The sequence below is a fragment of the Pinus tabuliformis genome, chromosome 3_1 (genome assembly GCF_031772625.1).
Source record: "Pinus tabuliformis cultivar Carrire ecotype Pingquan chromosome 3_1, CPIR1, whole genome shotgun sequence".
Lineage (NCBI taxonomy): Eukaryota > Viridiplantae > Streptophyta > Pinopsida > Pinales > Pinaceae > Pinus > Pinus tabuliformis.
This window is the reverse complement of record NC_142301.1, coordinates 431,338,049-431,365,227: the sequence shown is the minus strand read 5'-3', so window position 1 is coordinate 431,365,227 and position 27,179 is coordinate 431,338,049. Positions and strand designations below refer to the sequence as shown.

Here is a 27,179-nt window from a genome sequence, read left to right as displayed (position 1 = left end):
CACATTGTGACAACCATGGTCATCCATGGTCAACCATGATCCATTGCCGCATTGTCACAAAGACTGCCTTAATATGAAAATAAACCATGGTCAACCATGGCCAACCATTCTTCAACATCACAATGTGCCAAAGGTTGTCTCAATATGAAAATCAACCATGGTTAACTATAGTCCAACGTCACATTGTGACAAATATTATGTCAATATGAAAATCATATGTGGTCAACCATGTTTATTTTAGGGTTTATAATATAAATCTTAGGGTTTATATTACTTGGGTTTATAATATTTATCCCTTGTGTTTAATATTATTCCCTTGTGTTTTTAATATTAATCCCTTGGGTTTATTATTCCCCTATGTTTATAATATTTACCTTAGGGTTTATATACCTTGGGTTTATAATATTAATCCCTTTGGTTTAATATTATTCCCTTGGGTTTATAATACCTTTGGGTTTTAGAATTAATCCCTTGGGTTTATAATATAAATCCCTTGGGTTTATAAATCGAAGTGTTCATATCCCTTGGGTTTATCAATCCCTTGGTCCAATGTCATAATATGACAACCATGGTCATCCATGGTCAACCATGGTCCAACATCACATTTTGAGAAAGATTGTCTCAATATGAAAATCAACCATGGTCAACCATTGTCCAATGTCACATTGTGCCAAAGGTTGTCTCAATATGAAGATCAATCATGGTCAACCATAGTTCAATGTCACATTGTGGCACATATTGTGCCAATATGAAAATCATCTGTGGTCAAGCATGGTAAACCATGTTTATTTTTGGGTTTATAATAGGTTTTTCTTGATATTAAAATCAATCATGGTCAACCATGGTCTAATGTTGCATTGTGACAAAGATTGTTTCAATATGGAAATCAACCATGGTCCAATGCCACATTGTGACAAAGATTGTGTCGACATTACAATTAATCATGGTCAACCATGGTCAATCATGGTCAATAACCATGGTCACATTGTGACAAAGTTTATCTATTGGTCCAACATCACATTGTGATAACCATGGTCATCTATGGTCAACCATGTTCCAACATCACATTGTGACAAATATTATCTCAATACAAAAATCAACCATGGCCAACAATTGTCCAACCTCACATTGTGATAAAGATTGTCTCAATATGAAAATCATTCGTGGTCAACCATGTTTATTTTAGGGTTTATAATATTTATCTTATGGTTTATATACCTTGGGGTTTATAATATTTATCCCTTAGGTTTAATATTCTTCCCTTGGGTTTGTAATATTAATCCCTTGGGTTTATAATATTTATCTTAGGGTTTATATGCCTTGGATTTATAATAATAATCCCTTGGGTATAATATTATTCCCTTGATTTTATAATAGCTTGGGGTTTTAGAATTAATAAATTGGGTTTATAATATCAATCCCTTGGGTTTATTAATCAAAGCATTCATATCCCTTGGATTTATCAATCCATTGGTCCAACATCACATTATCAAAAACTTGCCTCAATATGAAAATCAACCATGGTCAATCATGTTTATTATAGGGTTTATTAATATTCATTATTTATTATTAATATTTTTAGTAACCATATTATTGTTAATATTATTATTTAATTAAATTATTATTAATAAAAAAATAGTAATAATAATAATAATAATAATAGAAACATTGCCGCTAGAAATCACATTGGAAAAGTATGGTGAATGCGTTTCGAACCAACCTGTGTGGTTCATCATCATCTTGTCCTGATGATGAACCACATAGGTTGGTTCAAAACGTGTCGACCATACTTTTCCAATGTGGTTTCCTAATGATGAACCACATAGGTTGTGTCACGCCCCTACACTGGCGGTACTCTTCCAATCGCACTATAGCGAGGTGCGGCACCATCGACCACTTTCTTTTCACTAATACTTATGATCGTAGACTATGCCTAATATTCGTACTTAGTTTATTTTTCATTACCAAGTATTAGTTTATCCTTTATACACGATGAAAAACATGAACATTCATCATAACAACATTAACATATAGAAATGCACAACAGTATAAAGGGAGGGGCGGCTCCCCGATGTGAGTCTGCCCGAATCAATATATATAATTTTCATGTACAAGTTAAATCCTGGAGGAAACCCCAAATTTACATTTAGCCAATTTTCCAACTTCGCCAAACTCGGTTACCAGGCCTCATCGGCACCTCTGAATGGTCGCCGCACGTTCTGCCCAACTCTTCGTTCACCACTGAACACGCTCGTTCAGCTCGTCGCATTGTTTGCCCAACTTGGGCACCCACTCGTGTCACCATGAACGCCTACCCAGCACGTCCGCACATCGGTTGCCTTCGTTCACAACCTGTCGCACTTCTTCACCTGGCTCGCTCTCCGTTCGTTCAGCAAACACCCTTACCATGTTACTCTTCCCGACATTATCGTTTAGCCCAACCGTTCCTTCGTTTAATGAGCGCACATGCACCCGTGTTGTCACTCGCCCAAACTCTCGTTCACGGTTTCAACCTCCCCTCGTTTGGTGGGCCGCACGTAGTACCGCCTAAACAAACTCCCATTCACGACCTCTGATTCAACCACCATTTGTTCGGTTGATTCCCTCACCGTGTCGTCCTGCATGAGCTATCAACCTGTCGTTCAGCCCTGCACGAATGCCCTACCCGATTCACCATGTGTCTTTCCGTCATGTGAACTTCTGCAAAAATACTCTAGCCAACACAACATCCCAGTGGAAACCAAGACATCTATCTGACACAAACCCAGTGCACTGCATGCCCTCATGTCATCGAACTGATTGGGTAGCTAATCCAGCCGTAACACTCAACTCATGAGAATGTACCTTCTCCATGCCATCGTCGGTTGTTTCTCTAGCATCCTGTCACAATCCTAAACTCATCAAGAATATGCTCCATTTAAGTGTAAGCCATGCTCAGGTCCATGAAGTAGTCTTCATCCCATCTGCAACATGTTGTCCATGATGTTTGGCACCAATGTGCTGCATGAAATCATCCGCATCTATCCCAACATCATCATCCATCTACAAGATAGCTATCTCCTCAAATGAAGAGATCCTCTCGTCAAACCTGACTCTCGATGTGCCACACCCAGGTCCATGAAGCAACCTCCATCATATCTGTGATGTGCCATCCCTCAAGTTTTCCATAGAAACAAGCATATACCTATCTCATCCCTCATGTGTTGCCCATGATCATAGATTAATCAGCTCCCTTGTGTCAAAAGTGGTTAAGTCTCGGCTCAACCCATGCCCAAGTGTTGCCACAAAGGCATCATCATTGTTGTAACTCCATCACTCCAAAGTGTCTCATATTGATCATCCTCATCAAGTCACTCTTTCAAGCACACCCATATGTACTCAAAAGTATGCACCCCATCCTGCATCAAAGTCTCTGATCTCAACTCCTCAATGCATTAGATCCTCCAAGTCCACCATATATGAAGTCCTCAAAAGTCACAAACTCATGTCAGCATGAGCTCCATGAGTCATCTCCAACCAACACTCTAGCAAGCATACAAGTCTCGGCCCAAAGGTCTCTGCAAGATGCCTCAACTCTCCATGTAGTAAGGGTGCTCCATAGTCTGCTCACAAATCCAACCAAGTCCATGGCCTTGTTGTACAAGAGTGTACAATCTCTCCATTGGCTCATAAATAAAACATCTCCATGTCATACCAGAAAATCCACCTGCACAACATCCCTGCCTTGGCACTCCTCATTGGATGCCCATAAGTGACACCTCTACAAGTGCTACATAATGTCCCTGAATAATACTACCAAGATCCATGTCTCCAACCTGATTTCCATGCCTAAGTTGCCAATGTTGTCCAGCTAAGTAGACCCATCACAACAATCGGTCATCCCCATCCAAGTCTGCAATTCCGGTCTAGTGAACTCGGTCACCCAACCATATCATCATCACATGAGTCTCTTCCACCATGGCTCCCCCACTAAAGGTTCCACCAAGACTTTCTCTTGGTCTCGACCATGAGAAATCCACCAAGTATCACCATACTCAAGTGTGTACCCTCCTCCAATCTGTCCATGAGTCATGCCGGGCACTTAGCCAATTCTCCATGTGGCTAAAGCATGACCCATTCCTCCGCAATGATCATCATGTTCCTCCCTTGTCACGGGCCTTTGCACCTTCTACCATAAGGTCACAAACAACCCCAACAAGTCTTGCAACAGTCAACGATCCTTGCTTCTCCATACAAGGTCTCATTGTAGACATCCATGGTAAGATCCCCCCTTGCATCAGCAAACTGACTTTGCTCTTCCCTGCATACGGTTCATCTACCAAATGCTCAACCGAAACACAAGCATAAGTAGTACTTACATCATCATGAGGCTCCTCCATGTGAGTTTCCTCATCCACCCATGTCTGCAAACTGTATGAACCTAGTCCAACTTGAACACTTTTAAGTTCATCCTCCATCGTTGTCACATCTGCAACATCCTCAAACATCACGGCTTCCTCTTCTTCGTCATCACAATCTGCAGTTACATCCCGCTCCATTTCCCAACCAAGTCGAAGAAGTTCGTCTTCAACATTCCTTTCTAAGATTTCAAGTTTTTCTAGAATCCGTGGGTTCTCTTCTTTCATCCGCTTCAACCTGTATAAGGTTAGCAAGAGCTTCCCTTCGCATTCTTCCAAACCTGCCATGCCTTGTCGTTCAGCTTGGCCCAAGCACGAAGCTTCACCTCTGCTAAACCTGTCACGAAGTATTACACTTCTTCCACCATTCACTTGAATCACCCTGATATACCATCTGTTACCTGCAAAACTTCAACTTCAAGTCTTTTTCCTTCCGTAGAATCATCTCCTTGATTCAGTTCACCAGCTCTGATACCACCTGTCACGATAGTGCAGTGGGATCAACACTTCATCGTCAACTCGAACATCAGCTTTGATACCACCTGTCATGCCCCTACACTGGCAGTAATCTTCCAACCGCACTATAGCGAGGTGCGGCACCACCGACCACTTTCTTTTCACCAATACTTATGATCGTGGACTATGCCTAACATTCGTACTTAGTTTATTTTTCATTACCAAGTATTAGTTTATCCTTTATACATGATGAAAACCATGAATATTCATCGTAATAGCATTAACATATAGAAATGCACAACAATATAAAGAGAGGGGCAACTCCCTGATGTGAGTCTGCCCGAACCAATATATATAATTTTCATGCACAAGTTAAATCTTGGAGGAAACCCCAAATTTACACTTAGACAATTTTCCAACTTCAGCGAACTCGGTTTCCCAGCCTCGTCGGCACCTTCGAATAGTCACCGCACGTTCTGCCCAACTCTTCGTTCACCCCTAAACGTGCTCATTCAGCTCATCACGTTGTTTGCTCAACTTGGGCGCCCACTCGTGTCACCGTGCACGCCTACCCGACACGTCCGCACATCGGTCGCCTTCATTCACAACCCGTCGCACTTCTTCACCCGGCTCGCTCTCCATTCGTTCAGCAAATGCCCTCACCATGTTACCCTGCCTGACATTATCATTCAGCCCAACCGTTCCTTCATTCGGCGGGCGCACACGCACTCGTGTCACCACTCGCCCGAACTCTCGTTCACGGTTTCGACCTCCCTTTGTTCGGTGGGCCGCACATAGTACCGCCTACACAAACTCCCATTCACGACCTCTAGTTCAACCACCCTTCATTCGGCTGACTCCCTCACCGTGTCATCCTGCACGAACTATCAACCAGTCATTCAGTCCTGCACGAACGCCCTACCCGGTTCGCCTGTCGTTCGGCTCTGCACGAACGCCCTATCCGGTTCGCCCGTCGTGCGGGCACATCCGCATGGCCTGCTCCTCCACATAACCGCCGAAGGCTTGCTCGCACTTCGCACTTCTCCAAGTGATTTCTTCATTAGTTGATTGAATGACTCTCATAACTCACCATCCATATATACACTCATCCACCCATCATATGAGCGCCCGGCCGACTTGCCCTTCTATCGCACATCCGTTGGCTTACTCCATAACTTAACTTGTCGGCCCGCTTGTTCATCCATGCTTGCCCACCCATTGTTAAGTCAGCACGCCCATTGGCTCGCCTGGGACCACCCACACAGCATATAAAAATACCACCCGAAACACTTCGTATTTCCTCTGTTTCATCTCGTGCGACCTGCGACTTGACTCGCTCGTCCACGCCCTCGCCCAGTGTGCCCTCGCCCGTCCACCAGCCACAGCTCGTGGGCATTACAGGTTGGTTCGAAACGCGACGACCATGCTTTTCCAATGTGATTTCTATTGAAAATATTTCAATTATTCAAGATATGGATCACAGAAGTTTGAATTTGAATAATAATAATACTTATGATTATGATTATTTATTATTTATTAATTATGTATTAAATATTATTTATTTATTATTTAAATTATTTATTATTATCTATTATTTATTTAATTATTAATTATTAATTTTATTTCTAATAATAATTTTATTGTAATATGTTTTTTTAGTTTTATTTATTTATCAATAGTGTATGTGGTAGATATAAATGAAGCTTCCCGTTTATATCAACTACTTTTTATTAATTAAAATTAAATGTGGTCGTGTTAGTTATTAGAGATAAAGTAGAAACTTAACCTCAAAACCACCTTAAGGTATGATCAAACCATATTTAGTGATGTGATTGTTATACTATATGTGTGTGTGTGTGTGTTATAGTATATAGTAATATATTAATAGTTATATTTCAAACTATAACATAATTAACATAGTATATGGTTATTATTATTAATAGTTATTTATTTCTCACTATTATATTAAGGTTAATGATTAATATATATTTATTAATATTAAAAATATTTACAACATGGAGCAAAGAGGCTTTTTAAATTTGCTTCTAAGTAACCCCAAACCCCCAAGAGGTTAGCACAATGATGCCTGCTCATGGTTAGACCACTGGGGGTAAAAGAAGAGGTTTTTTCAATTTGCTTCTAAGTAACCCCAAACCCTCGAGAGGTTAGCACAAGGATGCCCACTCATGGTTAAACTATTGGGGGTAAAGGAGGAGATCATGTTGAAGAATAAGGATAATATTAAAAATATTATTACTTCCAAACTTAAGGATAAGTTGTTGGACAATATGGAGTTAGAGGTAAAAATGAAGCTAAGATATATAATGAGGTGATCAACACGAGTCTAAAATCCCAGAATTAGCTTTCTAGCTTGACCAATGCTAAGAAGAAAATGAATGGCCAAGATAAGAACTAATTCTCAAGAGCTTTACAATGAAATCGCACATTCGTCTATTCCCAAATCACCTTTGGACAAAAGAGTTTGTCACCTTTGCCAACTAATAGGGTTGAAGATGAAAAACAATTTCTCTTGGATTGCCAAGTTTTCACTCACGCCTATACTAATTTCCAAAATCTCCAACCTTCTTGATTTGCTAAGTTAACAAAACTATGATGATCTAAGAAGGCTCCTCTTCCTTCTTTCAATCAAAAAAATAAAATGTTAAAGTATCTCAATTAATCTCTTAGTTTCTTAAAGTCCTATAAAACATCTTGATTTTAATCGATGTTAGTCGTTGTCCTTAACATCATCATCATCATCATCATCATCATCATATATATATATATATATATATATATATATATATATATATATATATTCCAGGACTAAAAAAACATTATTATATTATATAAGATATATAAAGAGGCATATTTGTACATTCGCTTGAAATTCTGAATATGATCCATATAGGTCTGGAGAAATTTAAGCAGAGACGTGGAGCATATTCCAAAAAAAATGGCAAGAACTGCCAATAAAAACGACAGATCATAGACTGTCATCCAGCTACAAGATTTTCATAGATCATAGAGGTGACATAGGAGAAAAAGTTCCACGGAAAAGAACAAGATGCAACATCCTTTTTAACAAAAGTCAGGGAGAAACATAAGGCAAAAAGAAATCCCGTGCATACTTGAGGAGCTGCAGTCATAGAATTAGAAATCAGGAAGAGAAAATTACTGGATAGAGAAAATTTTCCCTTCAGTAAATACCTGCATATACCAAAAACCTGGAACTGATTGAAGACCCTTCTTTGACAAACAATCTGCCTGCTGATTTTGATACCTACTGATATGTTGAATTGAACAACCATCCATTCTACCCCAGAAAACCCTGATCTTGTCCAACCATCCTACAAGGTGTGGCTTGAAAATGTTATTTTTTCTTGAGACATAATCCACCATTACTTTTGAATCTCCAAAAACTGAGACATCCTGAATATTTAGAAAGAGACAAAAATTTAAAAGGCCAACGAGAGCCATCGCCTCATCTTTGCTATTGGAGCCCCTTCCCCCATTCCAATGGATGAGAAATTTACTATTTTCATTTGCTATAATGTGAACTCCACAGCCACAGGAGCCTTTTTGTTCAGCTCCATCGAAGTACGCCCTTGGCATAATTGAGTGCTCCTGTGAAATCTCTTTACAGGCCTCCTTTTTTTGCTTGAGTGGTTTTTGCGGGATTGCTTCATAGAGGGAAACAATATTGAAAAAGATTTCCAAGAATGGAGATTTCCTATCATTGAAAATAGAATTGTTTCGCCACTTCCAAATGCTCCAAAGAGAGATAATAAATAATGATCTCCATGAATCCTTTTGCTCACTGCACCAGAGAAACGCTTCAATAATTGAAGCGTGAGACATATGCTGAATTCCATAGCAATTCTCCAAAGATTGCCATAATTGCTGCGATCTTTTGCAATTTAAAAATAAGTGACAGTTGTTTTCCTCTGTAGACCTGCATATAGGACATAACCCATGACCTTGCCATCCCCGCTTCTTCAAGTTTTCCCAAGATAATTTTTTATTATGGAAAGCCAACCATGAGAAGAAAATCATTTTGGAAGGGCATCCAGATTTCCAGAAGATACGAGGGAAAGGAGGATTGTGAGGGGACTGCTTTAGACCAATTAAATTCTGGTAAACATCTTTAACACGAACTAAATTCATCCCTTTCGAATTTCTCCAGATGAGATCAGACTCTGATGAGCGAAATATACCACAATTTTTGAGACATTTCCTGATACGTTCCCATTGATGAGCGATATCAACTAGCATCTCCAAATTTCCTGTTTCTTTCCAAAGAGGGGTCGATCCTTGCCAGCCAGGAATCAAACTGTCCCAAAAGAAAATACCTTTCCTATGAAAAAAATTCAATAATGGTTCAGGCACATTGATCTCCTCGTCTCTGCTCAGAAGCTGGTCTTTTCCAATAAGGATCTTATTTCCGGATTGAAAACGCCAAATTAAATTCTTCAAGAAATAACTTTCAATCTTACGAAGGCTTAACCATATTGAAGCGCTGTAAGAGGAGCCAATCCTTCCCTCCCTGAACCAGAATGATAAATCCTTCCTGCCCAAGTATTTCTTCTGAATTGTGAAGCTCCATGGCCCTTCTCCATAAATCCCTCTCCACAAAGACTTGCATAAAAGTGCCTTTCCGAAAGTCCGCAGATCTAATAGACCCCATCCTCCCATGCTCTTCGGCAAAGAAATATTGGATAATTTTGAGAGATGATATTTCCTTTTACCTGCTTGACCACCCCATATAAAATTCGCAGTTAGCTTATTCATTGTTTGAATTATGCTCACAAAAAGAAAATATAAATGAGCCCAATATACTGCAAGTTGATTTAACACAGATTGCGCCAGGATCACTCTTCCCACCAGAGAAAGGCATCTATATTCCCAAACTGATATCTTTCTGTAGTATCTATCTAGAATCCATTCCCAATCCATCTTAGAATATCCATTTGCTTTTATCTGAAAACCCAAATACTTAATTCCAAGACTGATGGATTGCGCCTCAATTCCAAAAAGGGCATATAACCAATCAACTTCTTCCTGGCTGATATCATTGTGATAAATTATTGACTTTGCACTGTTTATTTGCAATCCCATAGCCTTTTGAAAATTTTTAAGGATATCATAATAGCATAACCAGGTGAATCTGCATAACATTCCGAACATAATAATATCATCCACAAATAGATTGTGAAAGATTGAATTATTTCTGCAGATTTTCAGTGGACGGCACCTGTTTTCTTTGACGGCCTTGATGATATGGAGGCTAAGCAAATTCATAGCCAAGATGAATAAAAGCGGTGATAGGGGACAGCCTTGGCGAAAACCTCTGTTTGCAAGGAAAAAAGATGGAATCCCATTAATTATGATCACGTAGTTCACCTTCTCAACACAGGCCATGATCCAGTTGATCATGCTGGCTCTTAAACCAATCTTCGCAAGTAAGCACCGGTGAAGCCCCAATCAAGGCAATCATATGCCTTGCAGAGATCGATCTTGAGGATAACAGCATCACTTTTTTTAGAGTGTATGGCAAACAAACCTTCTTGAGTATTTGAAACTACGTCCAGTATATTTCTTCCCATTAAAAAGCCCTGCTGATCCTTTGTTAAGTATTTTGAAAGAGTTCCTTTTATTCTTTCTGCTATGATTTTCGCAATTATTTTGTAAGAGATGTTACATAATGAAATTGGTCGAAAGTCCTTGAAGGACTCTGCATCTCCCTTTTTTGGAATGAGTGTTATATTAGTGGAGGAGGTTTTCTGATTGATGTTGGCTGACATCCTGGAACCTTCCACCATTCTTAACAGGTCAGTTTTGATGAGATCAAAAAAGTGAATGAATAATTCTATCGTCCAGCCGTCTGGACCCGGGCACTTGTCCCTTTTAAAAGATTTCATTGTTCCTAATAGATCCTCCTCAGTTACTGGCTGGAAAATTTGATCGTTTAGTTCCTCATCAAACATCTGAGAAAACACTTCAATGCCCCACAAAATATCCTGAAACCTTCTGTCTTCAGATCTTTTGTACTGATTTTCAAAGAATTTCACTGCCTCATTAGAAATGTCCTCCTGGGAATATAGGAAACCTCCTCTTCTATCACTTATTTTCCATATGGAATTCTTTTCACGTCTGGAGCTCACGAATTTATGAAAAAAATTGTATTCGTGTCCCCTTCCTTTAGCCATAACGCCCTACTCTTCAATCTCCAGAAAGTTTCCTCCTGTTCTAAAATTTTCAGTTTTTTCCTTTGTAGCTCCTTTATTCGTCATATCAATTTGAAAGATAGGAGATGAGTAGCCATGGATCCCAATGTGCTGTCTAATTCCTTTTGAATTTCCCAAAGATCATTTCTATTTGCTTGCCTTTTCTTGAATTTCCACTCTTTTACCACCTTTCGAATGGATTCCATTTTGTCTCTGAATTTCATTAAAAGCGTAAAAGATTCCGGAGACGACATCTCACTCCAGGCTTTTTTTATGATGTCGTTAAACTTTGGATCTTCCAGACATTTTCTGTTGAATTTGAATGAGTAGCCTTTCCTAAACCCCTTTTCCTTCCAGCCTAACAGAATCGGTCTATGATCTGAAATGAACACATTCTCGATCATTGAGAACGAATTACCAGACTTATCAATTAGACTAGCATGAAGAATAAATCTATCGAGCCTCTTGGTTATATAGGCTCTTTCAATTCTTCCATTTTCCCACGTCGGATGCATTTTGGGAGGGAGAATGTCAATAAAATCCCTGCTTAGAAGCTCATTTTTTATTCTGTCAGCAAGGGGATCCTTTTTCTTGTTGATGCACCAGATTTCCTCCATATTTAATGTGACATTAAGGTCTTCTGCAATCAATAAAAATTCAACATAAAAAATTTCCAAAGAAAAAAGTTTCTCCCAGAATGGAAATCTGTTCTTGTAGAGAGCATATATATTGAAAATGTTTATTGGACATTTATGCCCCCTCATTCGCGCCGAGATGAAGATACCCGCCAAAAAACTATATGTTTTTGCTTTGATCCAGTCAGGATCCCATAAAACCGCTAAACTGCCAGAAAGGCCGTTAGCTTCCAAAGCAGAAATGTGCCAGGAAGGAAACATCTTCCGGAAATATGAGATTGCTACAGAAGAGGCATGCATAGTCTCTTGAATTAAAATGATTTTGGGGTTTGCTGAATGGAAAAGATTCTTTAACGCCAAAAAATTTTGGTCTGCCCCCAAACCTCTTATATTCATGGATATGATAAAATTCATTGAGGAAGCTTTCCGGCCATGCTTGCTATAAGAGGCCTTTGTTCTGTCATGTCAATGATAGGGACATCTATAAGAGATAGATTACGGACTCCTCTACCTGCACCTTCACCCCTCCCCCTGAAGTGCCTACTGCCCCTGTTGTTTTTTCTCCTCACTGTAATGTTACTTGCAAAATTTGGGCTTATGTGAGGGGATCTTTGATTTCCAGGCTTATGAATGGTGAGAGGTCTGAGCTCCAATGATTTCTTGCTCAATAGGTAGTCTAAGTCACTGCCAATGGAGTTTGTAGACGAAGATATAGGGGAATTAACAGGGGTGGCTGTAATCATAATCTCTTTTCCTTTTCCTGGTGGTGATCTTTTCTTAATAGGGGATGGAGATGAGGATTGTATAATATGGACCTCCTTACTGATGTTTTTTAAGGGATGAGAGACCAGGGGAGGATTTGGGACTTCATGATCAGAGGCAGGCTCCAGAGGGGTCATTGAAGGAGATATAACCTCCAAAGGGTTTGGAATTTAAGCGACGGAGGAGTATGCTGATGAAATTCAATATTTGCCCTTTGCTGGTCCTCGGACTCGGATGGAGACAGACTCTTTGAGGATGGTAACTTCTCCGAACCCAAGTAGGGGGAATTTACCCTAAAGGATTTTGCCGCGAACTGGTGGATGCCATGTTGCTTTTGATTTCTTATAGGGAGCCATGAGAAATTCTTGATTAAATGACCAGTTCGATGGTAGGCTGAGCATCTAAAGGGAACTCCCCAGAAATCCAGCCTCTGCCTAATTTTTACCTCCCTCTAGAAAATATCAATGTGATCCGGGAATCCTCCTCTATAAGCTTTATCTATCAAGATCCAAGCCACTAGTTTATCTTTCTCTCCTAAGCACCACGGATCGACATAAACACATCTTCCTATGGTGTTTCCTATTTCTGCTAGAGTTTCCTTTGACCATAACTCCAGGGGCAGTTCGGGTAGTTTGACCCATATCAAGTTGTTGGTAGGGGTATTCTTTAACGGGTTATAACCCATGTACCATCTGTGCAATGCCAAAAAACTTCTTTCGTAGACCCACTGATGCTTCATAATGGTTTCTAGGTCACTAGATCTAAGGAAATGAAAGCAATACCATTCCTTCATTAACCTGGCCACAATTGGAACATATCCTATTAACAGTTTCCATTGCAGCTCGAGCCAGCTTCTCATCTTTGGATCGTCCATCTTCGGAAAATGCCACTGGCCGACCAGAGCATTATCCTGGAGGTTTTCTATGCCGCCTGCCAGGTGAACACTATCTATTTTAATAGCTGCGGGAGGGGAAACAGTTTTTACAGGCTTTATATTTTTCTGTGAATAGCCTTCATCGTATGCCCTTCCTTTTAGCTCGACCTCGGTTTGACTGTTTCCTTGTAAAGGCCTTGCCTTTACTTGATCGATAACACCCAAGTCTTATTGTGGGCCCGAGGGACGAACCAACATGTCATCTAGGGTGGACTGCCATTCATTTGATAGCTTGGCATTGTCGTGGAAAGATTCCGCTGAATGGCCGCATGTATGATGGCTTCCATGGCAGATGTGTCGGACGGAAAGTTCATTCTTAAAGAGTCCACCTAACTCTTACCTCATGGGTACCAAAAGAAATCCAAGAAGGATATGTGTCGGACACTGCAAACTGAGAGGATAGATATTCTCTGAATAAAATACCCGAAGAAGGAAGGTTCAAACTAGGCTCCCCTGACCGAAGGACTGACAGAGGAAGCCTCGGGAACATATGACACTTTTTCCAAAAGGGGTGATTTCTATTAGGAGGCCAGCTATCCACCTATTTAAAGAAGGATGACGTTATCATGAGCTGGGCAATGACAGGAACGAAGGATTTTGAAAAATGACGGCTTTCTTCAAATCAGGAGTTCTGTTCTCGTCCCAAGAAGGATTAAAAATCCTGAATATCGATCTAATGGACTCTACCTGAGAATGGCCCGGAAAAACCAGGGAGGTCCGAAAGGTGTCAACAGAGAGCCGAGAACTCAGTTACAGCTCAGAAGGTCTTTCCTGTCTTGGATTGTTCTAAACTTCACTAGAACGAAATTCTTCACGATGCCTCTTGAGGACAAACTATGCAACAACAAAAAACCTCACAGACACACCACCAGGGTCCTAATTTAAAGCGAAAAATCTGAGCATGGCTTGGTAATGACAAAATAATTTTGAATCTTGAAGACCGATATCCATGACCAGCTTGAAGTTGATTTTCCAGACATGTGAGTTCTAAAAGTATACCAGAGAACGAAAAGAAAGCGAAACTTCTAAAACAGACCAGCCTTTTTTATAAACAAAACTACATTTCAACTTCAGAATGGTCTCCACATTCAAAATTTAAACACAATTTAACCAAATTATAAATGCTGAATTTTCCTTCAAAACAAAAATCCTTATGGAAACACCAGCATAACAAAATGGAACAGAAAAAACTAACCTGGAGACGCAGGCAAGGCGAGGGCAGGGTGCATACGGTAAACGAAGAAAATCACCATGTCTGAAGATAAACCGAAGCCAGAAGCACAGGAATGCTGGATAAAAGTCCAAGATAAGGTAGAATAGCCGGAAATAAGCTCGCCACTGCGTAAGGATTACGCAGGGAAGAGGATTTCGCAGAAAAGGCTTCCACTTGGGGTGGAAAAACTTCAGACAGAATGCCAGTCGGAATAAGGAGAGTCGGGACTAAGTGAAAGACATGCAGAGATCTATTCCGACAGATGCCCTGGGTTGAGAAGAGTGAAGGTCAAGCGGAGCCTCTTCATGGGAAAGCTGGCACAAGAGACGTGGCTTGGAAGAAGGCTAAAACGACATGCATTGGTAGCTGATGAATGCTACGCACCTGTGCTTAGGTTATAGGCTAACAAACCACCATCGCGTTCACTGGTTGGCTGTCGTTACCGACACACCTCCGCTCGGCTGCCGTGCTCCTCTGAATCATTCCTCACCTGTCACTTACATCATCATCATATATATATATATATATATATATATATAGACTTAAATATATATTTATTAATCATTATTATTAAGTATAGTTTTATATTTAAGTGTGTGTGACTAGCTCAATGGGTGAGTAAGGTGAAATCAAATTTCTGGATTTTAAATATTAAGAAGAAATAGGAAATTTCACAATTAGAGAGTTAAAGAAAGCCCAAGAAACACATAGTGAGTTATGTGCTCACATTTCTTCCTCCAAAGATAAATTATTTCATTTTCCCAAATTTCTTTTTGGAAAAAAATTGGCCAAGAGGGTGAAAAGAGAAAATCCAATAGCAATTTTGTGAACTTAAACGCTGGTAAGAGGCCCAAGTAACTGAGTAGATGTGGTATTACTTTTCTCGAAAAAAAATGCTATATTGAAGAGGTCAAAGCCTTGCAGCCGCCATAAAACCTGAGAGGTCTTTGTTGAAAAGTTATGAGTGGTATTTTTACTCGCGCGAAATACTATTTTAGACACAAATTCAACATTGCATAGGTCCAAAATACCATTATCTTGTGAAAAAACATTAACATTTTAAAATATAGATGGAATTCTGAAGAAGATTTTGGAGCGTAAATTCAAGTTAAATGTGTAATTTGAACGAGTTGGATTGCATTTTTACAATATAGCTAGAGTTAAACTTTCACTACTTCACACGTTTTAGAAGCACGTCAAACGAGAAAAAAAAGAGTAACTTTTGATTTTTTCACCAATATTCGTGAAATATAAATTTTAACAGACATAGAGATACACGCTCGCAGCGTAACCGAAGGTGCATAGCGAATTTTTAGGGTACGGTCCCTTTCCACTGGGTCACCTATGGCCATCCTTAACTGGATGCAAGATTTGGGCCATCGGAGGGTCCCGATACCCGAATCTGCGTCTCTTCGCCAGCGACCATTTGATTCTCCGCCATTGAATAATGAATTCCACCTGTTTCACCTTTCCTGACGACACTGAATTCAATCCAATTTTTCCTCTTGCAGGCGATCATAAAAAAATAGCCCACAACGCCCAGAACCGTGGCAGAGGAAGCCAGTATGTAGACGATTGCTTTGGCGAGAGTCATGATGTAGAACAGAAACGCCACGGGCACCAGGCCCACGCAAATCAGACCTGGGATTCCGAGGGGAACCCTGTATGGTCTATTCAGCAACGGAAACTTCCTTCTCAGCCACAAAAACGACGCGAACTCCAGCAGCATCCCGAGGCTGTATACGCAATTGGCGGCGGAAATGATGTTCTCGAAGCTCGCGTAGGAGAGCCCCAGCGTCACGCAGGCGGAGATAAGGATACCCCAAGTGGGCGTATTGAAGGTAGGCGACCTCGTGGCCATGATGGAGGGGAGGATGCCCATCTCCGCCATGCCCAACAACTGGAACGAAACGCTGCTCAACTGGGCTTCGAAGAGCCCCACGGTGGACAGCGCGGCGCCGACCTCGACCAAGTACTTAAGCCACGCACCGCCAATGAGCCCTGCGCCTTCAGCTAGGTAGCCATTGCCCCAGAGGTCCCGGTCCAGCTCCAGCGCACCTAAGATCGAAAGTAAGGGCATGATGTATCCCAAGACGGTCACAACCACAGCCCAGAGCAACGCCTGGGGATATGTCCGCTGCGGCTTCTCCACCTCCCCAGCCAAAGTGCTGGCGTTGTCCCAGAAATTCAAGTTCCAGAACAACGTATTGAAATACAAGGACCGGTCCATGTTACCCTGGTTTCCCACGAGCCAGCGCGAGGGCTTAATCCGAGGAATCGAAATCAGGGCCACTAGGATAAACGGGAACAACGACATCACTCCCAGAATGACCGCTGTCCAGCCCACGATCGAGAGCCCCGTGAAGTTCAAGAAGCTTAGGACATTCGTTAAAATTAGATTCCCCACGTCTCTGACCCGACCGTGGCCAAAGGCCGGCAGAAGTACAGTGAGGTAACTGAAACAGAGAACCGGGATGGCGGCATTGCTGGTAACGCCGCTGAGCCACCTCCACCAGCCCATTAGGAATCCCCAAAAGGGTCCAAAGGCCATTTCCGCCCATACCACGAAGCCGCCGTCGCCCGGGTACGCTGTGGCCAGCTCCGCCGTCACTAGGGCCTCCGGGATGCTCCATATGACTTGGAAGATGAGGAACCCCGCTATGGCCCATAGCGGACCGGCGGCTTGCACCGCTGGCTCTTCGCCGAACGGTCCCCCTGAGACCTCAAAATATATCAGAAATATCAGCGGAATGAGCTTCAGCTTCTTCGCTTTCGATGCTGGAGGAGGTTCGATCGGTAGACCACCAGCTTCAATCATATCATTTTCTTGATCTCCGCCGCCGTTTGAAGACCCACCCATTGCACGACTGTTTTTGGAATCCCGAAGCTCAGTTTCAGATCCAGAGCCAATCGGGACTTAATGGGAGGCCAATGCAGGAAAAGAAAAGAAAAAGAATAACAATCCCTGTATTGGAGAGATTGCCTTATAAGCTTTCGTCCGTATTCGAGCTACCCCGAAAAAAACCGATCGACCATATGGAAGCATCCGCTAGTCAAGTACCGACTTCCTGCGCAAAAATATCATCTCCAGTATGTATTTTGCATTATTTTGATGGGCAAAAAATATTGACCTTCCGTTCTGGCGAGAATGCAATACAAGCGCAAAATACTTAAAAACAATGTTAAAAAACAACTGTAAATAATATTTAAAACAACAGGTTTATATTATATAAAAACCAGTTTACATGTGCTCATGTTCTAAATTCAATATTCTCAGCCAGGTCCATAGAACTACATCACTTATACATCATTGTGAAAGAACGCCTTCCGGTAAAAATATCAGCGTGTAAAAAAAATATATGAACAGGTTGTAATGTTTTAGTTTTAGCGATCATAAAACTGAGGTATAGCAAAAAACCATGTGTGGTTTTGCACAGCAGTGCATAAAGGAAATGGTGGAGCGATTTTGTAAGGCTGTGTGAATTTTGTTTACAGCAGTAAACTTATGCAAACTTTTATTACAGCAGTAAGTTGTTTTTCACAGGCAGTGAATGTTAAAAAGATTTTACAGTGGTAAATCCCTCTTAGTAACAGAGGATGAATATGTATGAGGCAATATATTTTTGAATAGAAATGCTTTGTGTCAGTTTAATGGTGTCATCTGAGTCATTTTGTTTCTAAGAGGTTTTCTGTCAAAAGATCCTGGACAGAGTAAACAGAGCATTGTCTCTGTAGTGGTTATTTTATTTGGTTTTGGTATTTCTCCATTTAAAAAAATACCCAACAGTGGTATCAGAGCAGGCTTAGGCTCTTTGTAGGAGACAAAGAAGCTGAAGGGAGAAGGTTGTTGCTGCAGCAAAACCTCTCAGGCAGTTAGAAGACTCAGACAGCGAAGGATTCAGGTATTCCCCAAAAGCATTTCTCTTGTTATTGCTGAAGACAGTCAGTTTTTTTTAAAAAAAATCACAGTCAAGGATTTAAAACCATAGTTCAAGATGCAAGGAATGGCAAGCACAAGCATGGGTATGTTCAACACCCAACTCCCACACTTTAATGGGAAGAACTATGACTACTGGTCTATAACCATGAGAGCTTTGTTCATCACTCAAGATATATGGGAACTAGTAGAATATGGGTTTGAGGAACCAGCAGATGAAAATGAGTTCAATGCACTAACTCAGGGAGAGAAGGATCAGCTGAAGCTCAATAGGAAGAAGGATGCAAAGGCCATTGTTTTGTTGTATCAAGCAGTGGAACAGAGTATATTCCCAAGGATAGCAGCAGCTACAACATCACACAATGCATGGCAAACCCTAAAAACTGCCTATCAAGGCATGGAGAGAGTGAAGACAGCAAAATTGCAAATGCTGAGAAAGGATTTTGAAAACTTGAACATGAAGGAGTCAGATAACATTGACTCATTCTTCACTCATGTGATTGGTGTAATCACACAAATGAGAACTCATGGAGAAACAATTGAAGATAGAAGAATAGTGGAGAAAATATTGAGGGTCTTACCCTCAAGGTTTGATGCCATAGTCACCACCATTGAAGAGACAAAGGATCTCTCAAGATATTCAGTTGATGAGCTACATGCATCACTGATAACTCATGAGCAGAGGTTGAGTAGGAATGAAAACTCATCCCTTGAGCAAGCCTTCAAGACCCAGATGTCCTTTGGAAGAGGAAGAGGTCAAGGCAAAGGAAGCAAAAGAGGAAGAGGCAGAAGCCAGAACAGAGGAGGAAGGAACAGCCCATCAAATGCACAAGGAAGAGGCAGCAATCCAAATCAGAACCAAGGTCAAGGCAGCAACCAACAAAGAGAACAGTATCATGCTCAAGGACAAAGGTATGATAAATCTAATGTTCAATGCTATTATTGCAAAAAGTATGGACATTATGCTAGTGATTGTAGAAAGAAACAGCATGATATGAACAGCAGACAAAATGCAAATGTTACAAGAGAAAACAGCAGTCAAGAAAATGTCCTGTTAGCTTGTAACATGGCTGAAACACATAGTGAGGACATATGGTTTTTAGACTCAGGTTGCAGCAACCATATGACAGGGAATATAGCCCTCTTTTCAGCCTTAAATCAGAATTTGAAATCAGAGGTCACACTAGGAACTGATAGTAAAGTGTCTGTTATGGGAAAAGGGGAGGTAAAAATACTTACAAAGCAGGGAGAAAGGAAAACCATAGCAGATGTATACTATGTCCCCAGAATGAGATGTAACCTATTGAGTGTTGGACAACTTATCCAAAAGGGTTACAATGTTTACTTTGTAAATGATGTGTGCACCATCATGGATATACCACCCAACAAAAGATGCATTGCTGAAGTAAAGATGACAAGGAACAGGATGTTCCCTCTCCGGATCCGGGCAGACTTGAAGAACAAGAAGGAAATTGCAGCAGTCACCCAAGAGGCCTTCCAAAGCGTGCCAAAGGATGAGAACTGGTTATGGCACTTGAGATTCGGGCATCTAAATTTTGGAGGTCTAAACTTATTGAGCAGAAAAGGAATGGTAAGAGGATTACCATTGATAGAGAAGCCGGACAGCCTTTGTGAAGGTTGTATATTGGGCAAACAACATAGAGAGAGTTTCCCATCAGGGAAAAGCATAAGGGCAAAGGCACCCTTAGAGATTATCCACTCAGATTTGTGTGGACCAATGCAAGCTCCATCATTAGCAGGCAGCCTATATTTCTTGACATTCATTGATGATTTTACAAGAAAGACTTGGATATATTTCCTTAAGAACAAAAGTGAAGTCTTTGAGAAATTCCAAAACTTTAAAGCACTTGTGGAGAACCAAAGCGGGCTGCACATAAAAGTATTGAGAACTGATAGAGGAGGTGAGTATATCTCCAATGAATTCCTAAAGTTTTGTAGAGAAAATGGGATTCATAAACAGTTTACAACTCGGTACACCCCACAGCAAAATGGAGTTGCTGAAAGGAAGAACAGAACCATCATGGAGATGGCAAGGAGCATGTTGAAGGCAAAGCATTTGCCAAATGAGTATTGGGCTGAAGCTGTACATTGTGCAGTGTATATTTTGAACAGGTGTCCTACAAAGGCAGTCATGAACAAAGTGCCAGAAGAGGCATGGAGTGGGAGAAAGCAAGGAGTCACCCACATGAGAGTTTTTGGGTGTGTGGCCTATGCACACATTCCAGATCAGCTAAGGAGGAAGTTGGATAGCAAAGGGGAGAAGTGTATCCTTGTTGGATATAGTGATGAATCCAAAGCCTACAGGTTGTACATTCCATCTACCAAGAAGTTCTTTGTAAGCAGGGATGTTCAATTCATTGAAGAGGAAGCTTGGGATGGAAGCATAGAGAAAACAGTGAACATTAAAAGCTGTTTGCCTCATGATGAAGATGAAGAGGAGGTGGCTGAAATGAATCCCCAAACAGCAGCACCAACACAAGGACAGCAAGGGACACCATTGAGGATCAATGAGAGTGCTTCTCCAAGCACACCACAAGGAGGAAATTCAAGTGCATCTTCAGGCACTTGCACACCAAGTGAAAGAGGTAAGAAGTTTAGAAATCTAAGTGACATTTATGATGAAGGAATGAATTCCTTATTTGCCTTGTATTGTCATGTTGATGATCCTATTCATTTTGAAGAAGCTATTAAAGATAGGAAATGGATAGAAGCTATGGATGAAGAGATGAATGCCATAGAGAGAAACAAAACATGGGATTTGGTTGAGCTACCGAAAGGCAAAGAAGTCATTGGTGTGAAATGGGTCTACAAGACCAAGAGCAATGCTGAAGGCAAGATTGAAAGGCATAAAGCAAGGCTGGTTGTCAAAGGCTACAAGCAGCAGTATGGGAGAGATTATGAGGAGACTTTCGCCCCGGTTGCAAGAATGGAAACCGTGAGAGCAGTGCTGTCCATAGCAGCTCAAAACAAATGGAAAGTCTACCAAATGGATGTGAAATCAGCATTCCTAAATGGAGTGTTAATGGAAGAGGTCTATGTGGAACAGCCTCTCGGATATGAGAAGAAAGGAGAAGAGCACAAAGTGTGCAAATTGAAGAAAGCTCTTTATGGGCTGAAGCAAGCGCCAAGAGCATGGTACAGCAGGATAGATTCATATCTATTGGAGAATGAATTTGACAAATGTGAAGGAGAACCCACAGTCTACATCAAGGAAAAGGATGGTAAAATTTTAATTGTTGTCTTGTATGTAGATGATGTTATTTTCACTGGAAATGATATTTATCTTATTGAGAATTTTAAATCAGTCATGAAGAATGAATTTGAAATGACTGACATGGGTTTCTTGAGATACTTCTTAGGCATAGAAGTAGATCAAAATGAAAAAGGAATTTTTATATCTCAAGCAAGATATGTAAATCAAGTTTTGGGCAGATTTAAGATGCAAGAATGCAAGGCAGCCATCACTCCCACAGTGATGGGATTAAAACTCAGCAGAGAGGACAGCAGCAAGGATTTTGATCCTAGCCTGTACAAAAGCATTGTGGGCAGCCTTATGTATTTAACAGCAACTAGGCCTGATATTATGTATGCTGTTAGTTTGATTTCCAGGTTCATGGAGAGGCCAAAGGAGGCACATTGGCAGGCAGCAAAGAGAATTTTGAGGTATGTCAAAGGCACTAAAATGTTTGGAATTTTATATCATGCCTCAGAACATTCAGATTTGGTTGGATACACTGATAGCGATTGGGCTGGAAGTGTAGATGATCGGAAGAGCACTTCCGGTTATGTTTTTAACATGGGTTCAGGAGCCATTTCATGGGCTTCTAAGAAGCAGTCCATTGTAGCATTATCTACAGCAGAGGCAGAATATGTGGCAGCGACAGCAGCAGCATGTCAGGCAGTATGGATGAGAAGAATGTTGAGAAGCTTAGGCTAGGAGCAGGCAAAAGCGACAGTGGTCTTTTGTGACAATAGCTCAGCTATTGCATTGTCAAAGAATTCAGTGTTTCATAAGAGAACGAAACACATTGATACAAGGTTTCACTACATCAGAGAATTGGTGAGCAATGGAGAAATTGTCTTAGAACATTGCAGGACCCAGGAACAGGTTGCAGACATCTTGACAAAGCCACTGGTTCAGAAGAGTTTCAAATTTTTGAGGAAGTGTCTGGGTATGACAGAATGCCTAGCTGTTGAAATTAAAGGGGAGTGTTAAATGTGTAATTTCAACGCAGCCGAATACCACCAAACAAAACCACCTATCTTGTTCGCACCGCCTTTTGGCAAAGGCTGTTTTTCCTTGGAGCCCTCCGAACACTCTCACCTGCCGCCACGCGTCTCTTGTACGAACCCCCCAAAACCATTTTCCCCGGACGGTAAAAGTCGTTTGGTTTGCCGGAGGAGGGTGTGCGAACCACGTTGGATCGGCTCAGCGATTTGATCGCTCAATCACAGCCGTTGACTTCCCGAAGGTGCCTGCTCGCGTCAAATCAATTTTTACGTGGAGTGAAGTTTTGTTTCGTTGACCACCGTGAAGGAAACATTGTAGTTTTAATGCATTTACGTAGAATTTGGTGGCAGCTTTTATTATGGTAATGGGCATACGTCCCATGCCTTTAATACGATATGGGCATATAGTTAATTTTTGGTTATGGGCATTGTCCCATATGCCATACGATATATTTTTTTATATTTTTTTTGTAGTGAGTGGGGTGGTTAGGCACGAGTGAGTGCGATTCTTATTTTGTAAATGCACAGCAGTGCGATAAAGAAATGGCAATGTAATGTTTTGATTTAGTTTTTGAAGAACAGAGAGCTGTGTATGTAATTTCCACAGCAGTGGAAAATCTGTGAGAGCAACAGAGTTTATTTTGTTAATCCCTCTTTGCACAGAGGATGGAATTTGTATCAGTCTTTCAGTTTTTAAATTAATAGAAATGTTTTGTGACTGTGTAATGTTGTGTTCTGAGTCATTTTGGTTTTAAGAGATTTTCTGCAAAGATCCTGGACAAAAGAAACAGAGCACTGTCTCTGTGGTGAATATTTTTATTTGGTTTTGGTATTTCTCCATTAAAAATACCCAACAGAGAATACGTGAACAATATGTAAAAAAAAAAAGGATCAATGTGAAATAATATACCAAAGACAATTGCACCTATATAAGGTCTGTCATAAAATAATATCCTCTGCCATATATTGTCCAGTGTTTTGACCAGCAACGTCAATATGTGAATGCACGACAATTGCAAAATACTTCCAACACAATACAAAGACAGTGGGAAAAGATCTTCTGCACTGTATTTTGACAGTAGAAAAGTTATAATTTTTTATTACTATCCTTTTTGGGTGAGTGGGATGTATATATATTAGAATAAGGTTTAAAATTATGAATTTGAATTGAATTAGAATAAGAAGAATAACGATTATTTTCTTCAATTTTTCGTTGTCCCAATGTTAAAATAATGAAATAGAAAATATAAAATAATTATCACTTATTATTGTACTGCAAAATAATTGACAAATTTAAAATTAAAATAATCACTGAGCTATATCAAAAGAAAAGTAAAAGAAAAACTAGAATTCAATAAAAAAATAAAATTAAATAGTTGTAAATATTTAAAATAATAATATGTTATTTTATTTTTTAATTAAAAAATATTTTTTAATTGTTAAAAAAATATTATAGAATAAGGGATATTTGTATTTAAAAATTGTATTGATTTAAAAAATAAAAAAATCAATGTGTATATATATATTTTATTTAGTCATGAATTTTATTTTTTTTGGAAAATGCCATTTTATTTTATATTTATAATCATTACACATAATTTAAGTAATGCACTACAACAAAACAGGGAATTTACGCCAAATTTTAGTGTATTTTTCTCTCCACTGGGATGATTAGCTTGGTGCTAAATCTAGCTTTATTGTACAATTTTTAAAGCATTCTTTTTTGCGCCACATTTTGCATCATATTTTGCACCAAAATTTTCATTTGGTTTTACAGCAGGTTTTGCTTCTAGTTTTGTGCCTATTTTTGCATCATTTTTTGCTTCCTGTTTTATGCCAATTTTTGCTTTTATTTTTGTGTCGTAATTTGCATCGAGTTTTACACCATTTTTTGCATCTGATTTAGTGCCTTCTTTTTTGCATCGAATTTGTGCCAATTTTTGCATCTAGCCTTATTCCATTTTTTGCTTCTAATTTTGTACTTATTTTTACATCTATTTTTGCATCAATTTTTTTGCCTTTTTTAAAACCATTTTTTTTGCATCTAATTTTGCACCATATGTTGAATCTGATTTAGTGTCAAAATTTTCATCCATTTTTGCACCATTTTTTTCATCCACTTTTTTGTTTCATTTGTCTCCCTTTTTCGCATCATATTTTGCACCTAATTTTGCATCATTTGTTGCATCCAATTTAACATCATTTTTTAAAACATTTCTTGCATTCAATTTTGCATCCTTTTGAGCATCTAAATTTTCACCCTATGTTGGACCATGTGTTGCGTCCACCTTTGAATCCCATTTTGTATCTAATGTTACGTTCAATTTTGAGCCATTTTTTTCATCTACATTTGCATTTGTTTTTGCACCAAGTTTTGAATTATTTGTTGCACCTCATTTTGCATCCAATGTTGCATTCAAATTTGAGTCATTTTATGCCCATTTTCGCACCCTTTTTTCTACTTTTATGTCCAAATTTTCACCATTTTTTATGTCCAATTTTGCATCCTTTTGGTGTCTAATTTTGCATCATTTTTGGTGTCTAACTTTGCAGATTTTTTAGCATCCAAATTTGCATCATTTTTTATGCCACATTTTGTGTCCACATTTGCATCTCATTTTGCACTTAGATTTTAGTCTGAATTTTCATCTAGTTATGCATCATTTTTGACATCCTTAGTTTCACCCTTTTTAAGTCCCATTTTGCTTCTTGTTTTGTGTCTTTTCTTACATCTTTTTTTCACCCAATTTTTCATCCTAATTTTACACTATTATTTGCATACTCATTTTGGTGTCCATTTTTACATCCTTGTTTGCGCCGAATTTGGTATTTTTTTGTATGCCCTATTTTGTTCCCTTATTTGTGTCTAGTTTTACACCCCTTTTTTTTAATTCTACTTTAAAACCCTTTTTGTCTCATTGTTTGCATCTTGTTTTAATGGCTAGTTTAAAATCCAATTCTACTCCCAGTTTTGCATCGATGGTTACATCCACTTTTGGCTTCTTGATTAGAGTTTTACTTTTACTTCCATTTTACTAATTTTATTACATAGTGAAATATATTACAGTTTCTAAATATCATTTTGCTGTAGGATTTAATGCACAGTTAGATGAACATAAATCCCTCTCAGTTTATCTTAGAAACCTAAGATACACTGATTAAGAGAAAGGTTGTTCTAGGGCCGGGGATTCTTAGTAGATCAAGATGTAGAGTATAGATTAAGAAAAGAAGAATGAATTCATTTGAGTCCTCGCATGTAGGTCTTGTTGGAGTTTTTAGTGTAGTTGGGAAGCGCTCCTAGATAGCTCCAAATATTGGTCCTACACACAAGAGAAAGAACAAAGAAAACTTCACAACATAATATCTTGATAATTGAAACTATCATAAACATATAAATATTACTGAGTAAATAAATATAAACCAAAATCCCATACAGTCATTAGTTAAATAGGATAAGTAAAGAATGAACAACTCCTAGCTCCAAAACTCTCCTTCTCAATATAGATTTCAGCAGCGTCACAATACATGAATTCCCATCATTTCCTCAATAGCCAAGCTCCAATATATAGGAAAGTGAAGGCTATGAAAATTTCCCAAATCCCTCATTATTTCAATTTTGGCAAAAGCTTTTGAGTGAATAATGTTTCCTCATATAAAAATGCCATTTTCCACATTTTAGATGCTTTTGTGCTTAGGAAAAAGTTTCCCCATGCTTTATGGCTCTTTTCCACTTTTGTATGCTTTTATTTTTTAGGAAAAATCTAAAGATGAGGATAAAGAGATCACATTCCACCATATGAGTTTCTGAAAGTGAACAAGAGCATCAAATTCTAGTCAACTTGAGCTTTTTTCCTTGAGGAATTTTCATTTTAAAATGTTAACATTGAATTTTCATGTCATAATGTGTAAGCCAATCAAAATCCTTTAAAATTTAAAAGACATATAGGTGTGACTATGCAGTGGATGTTTTTTTAATAATATAACTTACCTAATTTATCTGCCCAAGTGACCCAAAACTATATTAAATATTAAAAATAAAATTAATATCTTAATTTATAAAAGTTAGAATATCTATAATATTTTTAATGAAGGGTAAAACATGGCGTGTTAAATAAATAAATTTAAATATAAAATCCTAAATCCTAAATTTAATTTAAATTTTAAATTTACTTTCTTAATTTAAATTTTATTAAATCTTCTATTGATAAATCAATTTAAATATAAAATATAAATATATGATTATTTTGATAAAAGTGCATTTATTTGAGTATCTTAAATTTATATTTTAAATTTTCCTTTTAAATTTAAATTTTCTTAAATCTTGTGTTAATAAATTAATTTCAATATAAAATACATGTAGACAGTTA

The 27,179-nt window shown here is 39.2% G+C and overlaps 1 protein-coding gene and 1 pseudogene across 1 annotated transcript; both read right to left on the bottom strand.

Annotated features, from left to right (window-relative positions):
• Nucleotides 1-5,408: 5,408 nt before the first annotated feature.
• Nucleotides 5,409-10,274, bottom strand: LOC149187607 (uncharacterized). Its single transcript, XM_089409705.1, has 5 exons — nucleotides 10,108-10,274; nucleotides 8,074-10,020; nucleotides 7,985-7,992; nucleotides 6,022-6,296; nucleotides 5,409-5,657 (listed from the first exon to the last, which is right to left on the bottom strand). Exons 1-5 carry the CDS (start codon nucleotides 10,272-10,274, stop codon nucleotides 5,409-5,411), a joined length of 2,646 nt encoding a protein of 881 aa, XP_089265831.1.
• A 5,649-nt stretch (nucleotides 10,275-15,923) lies between these two features.
• On the bottom strand, nucleotides 15,924-17,563 carry LOC149187606 (putative polyamine transporter At3g13620 pseudogene; annotated as a pseudogene).
• Nucleotides 17,564-27,179: the final 9,616 nt, after the last annotated feature.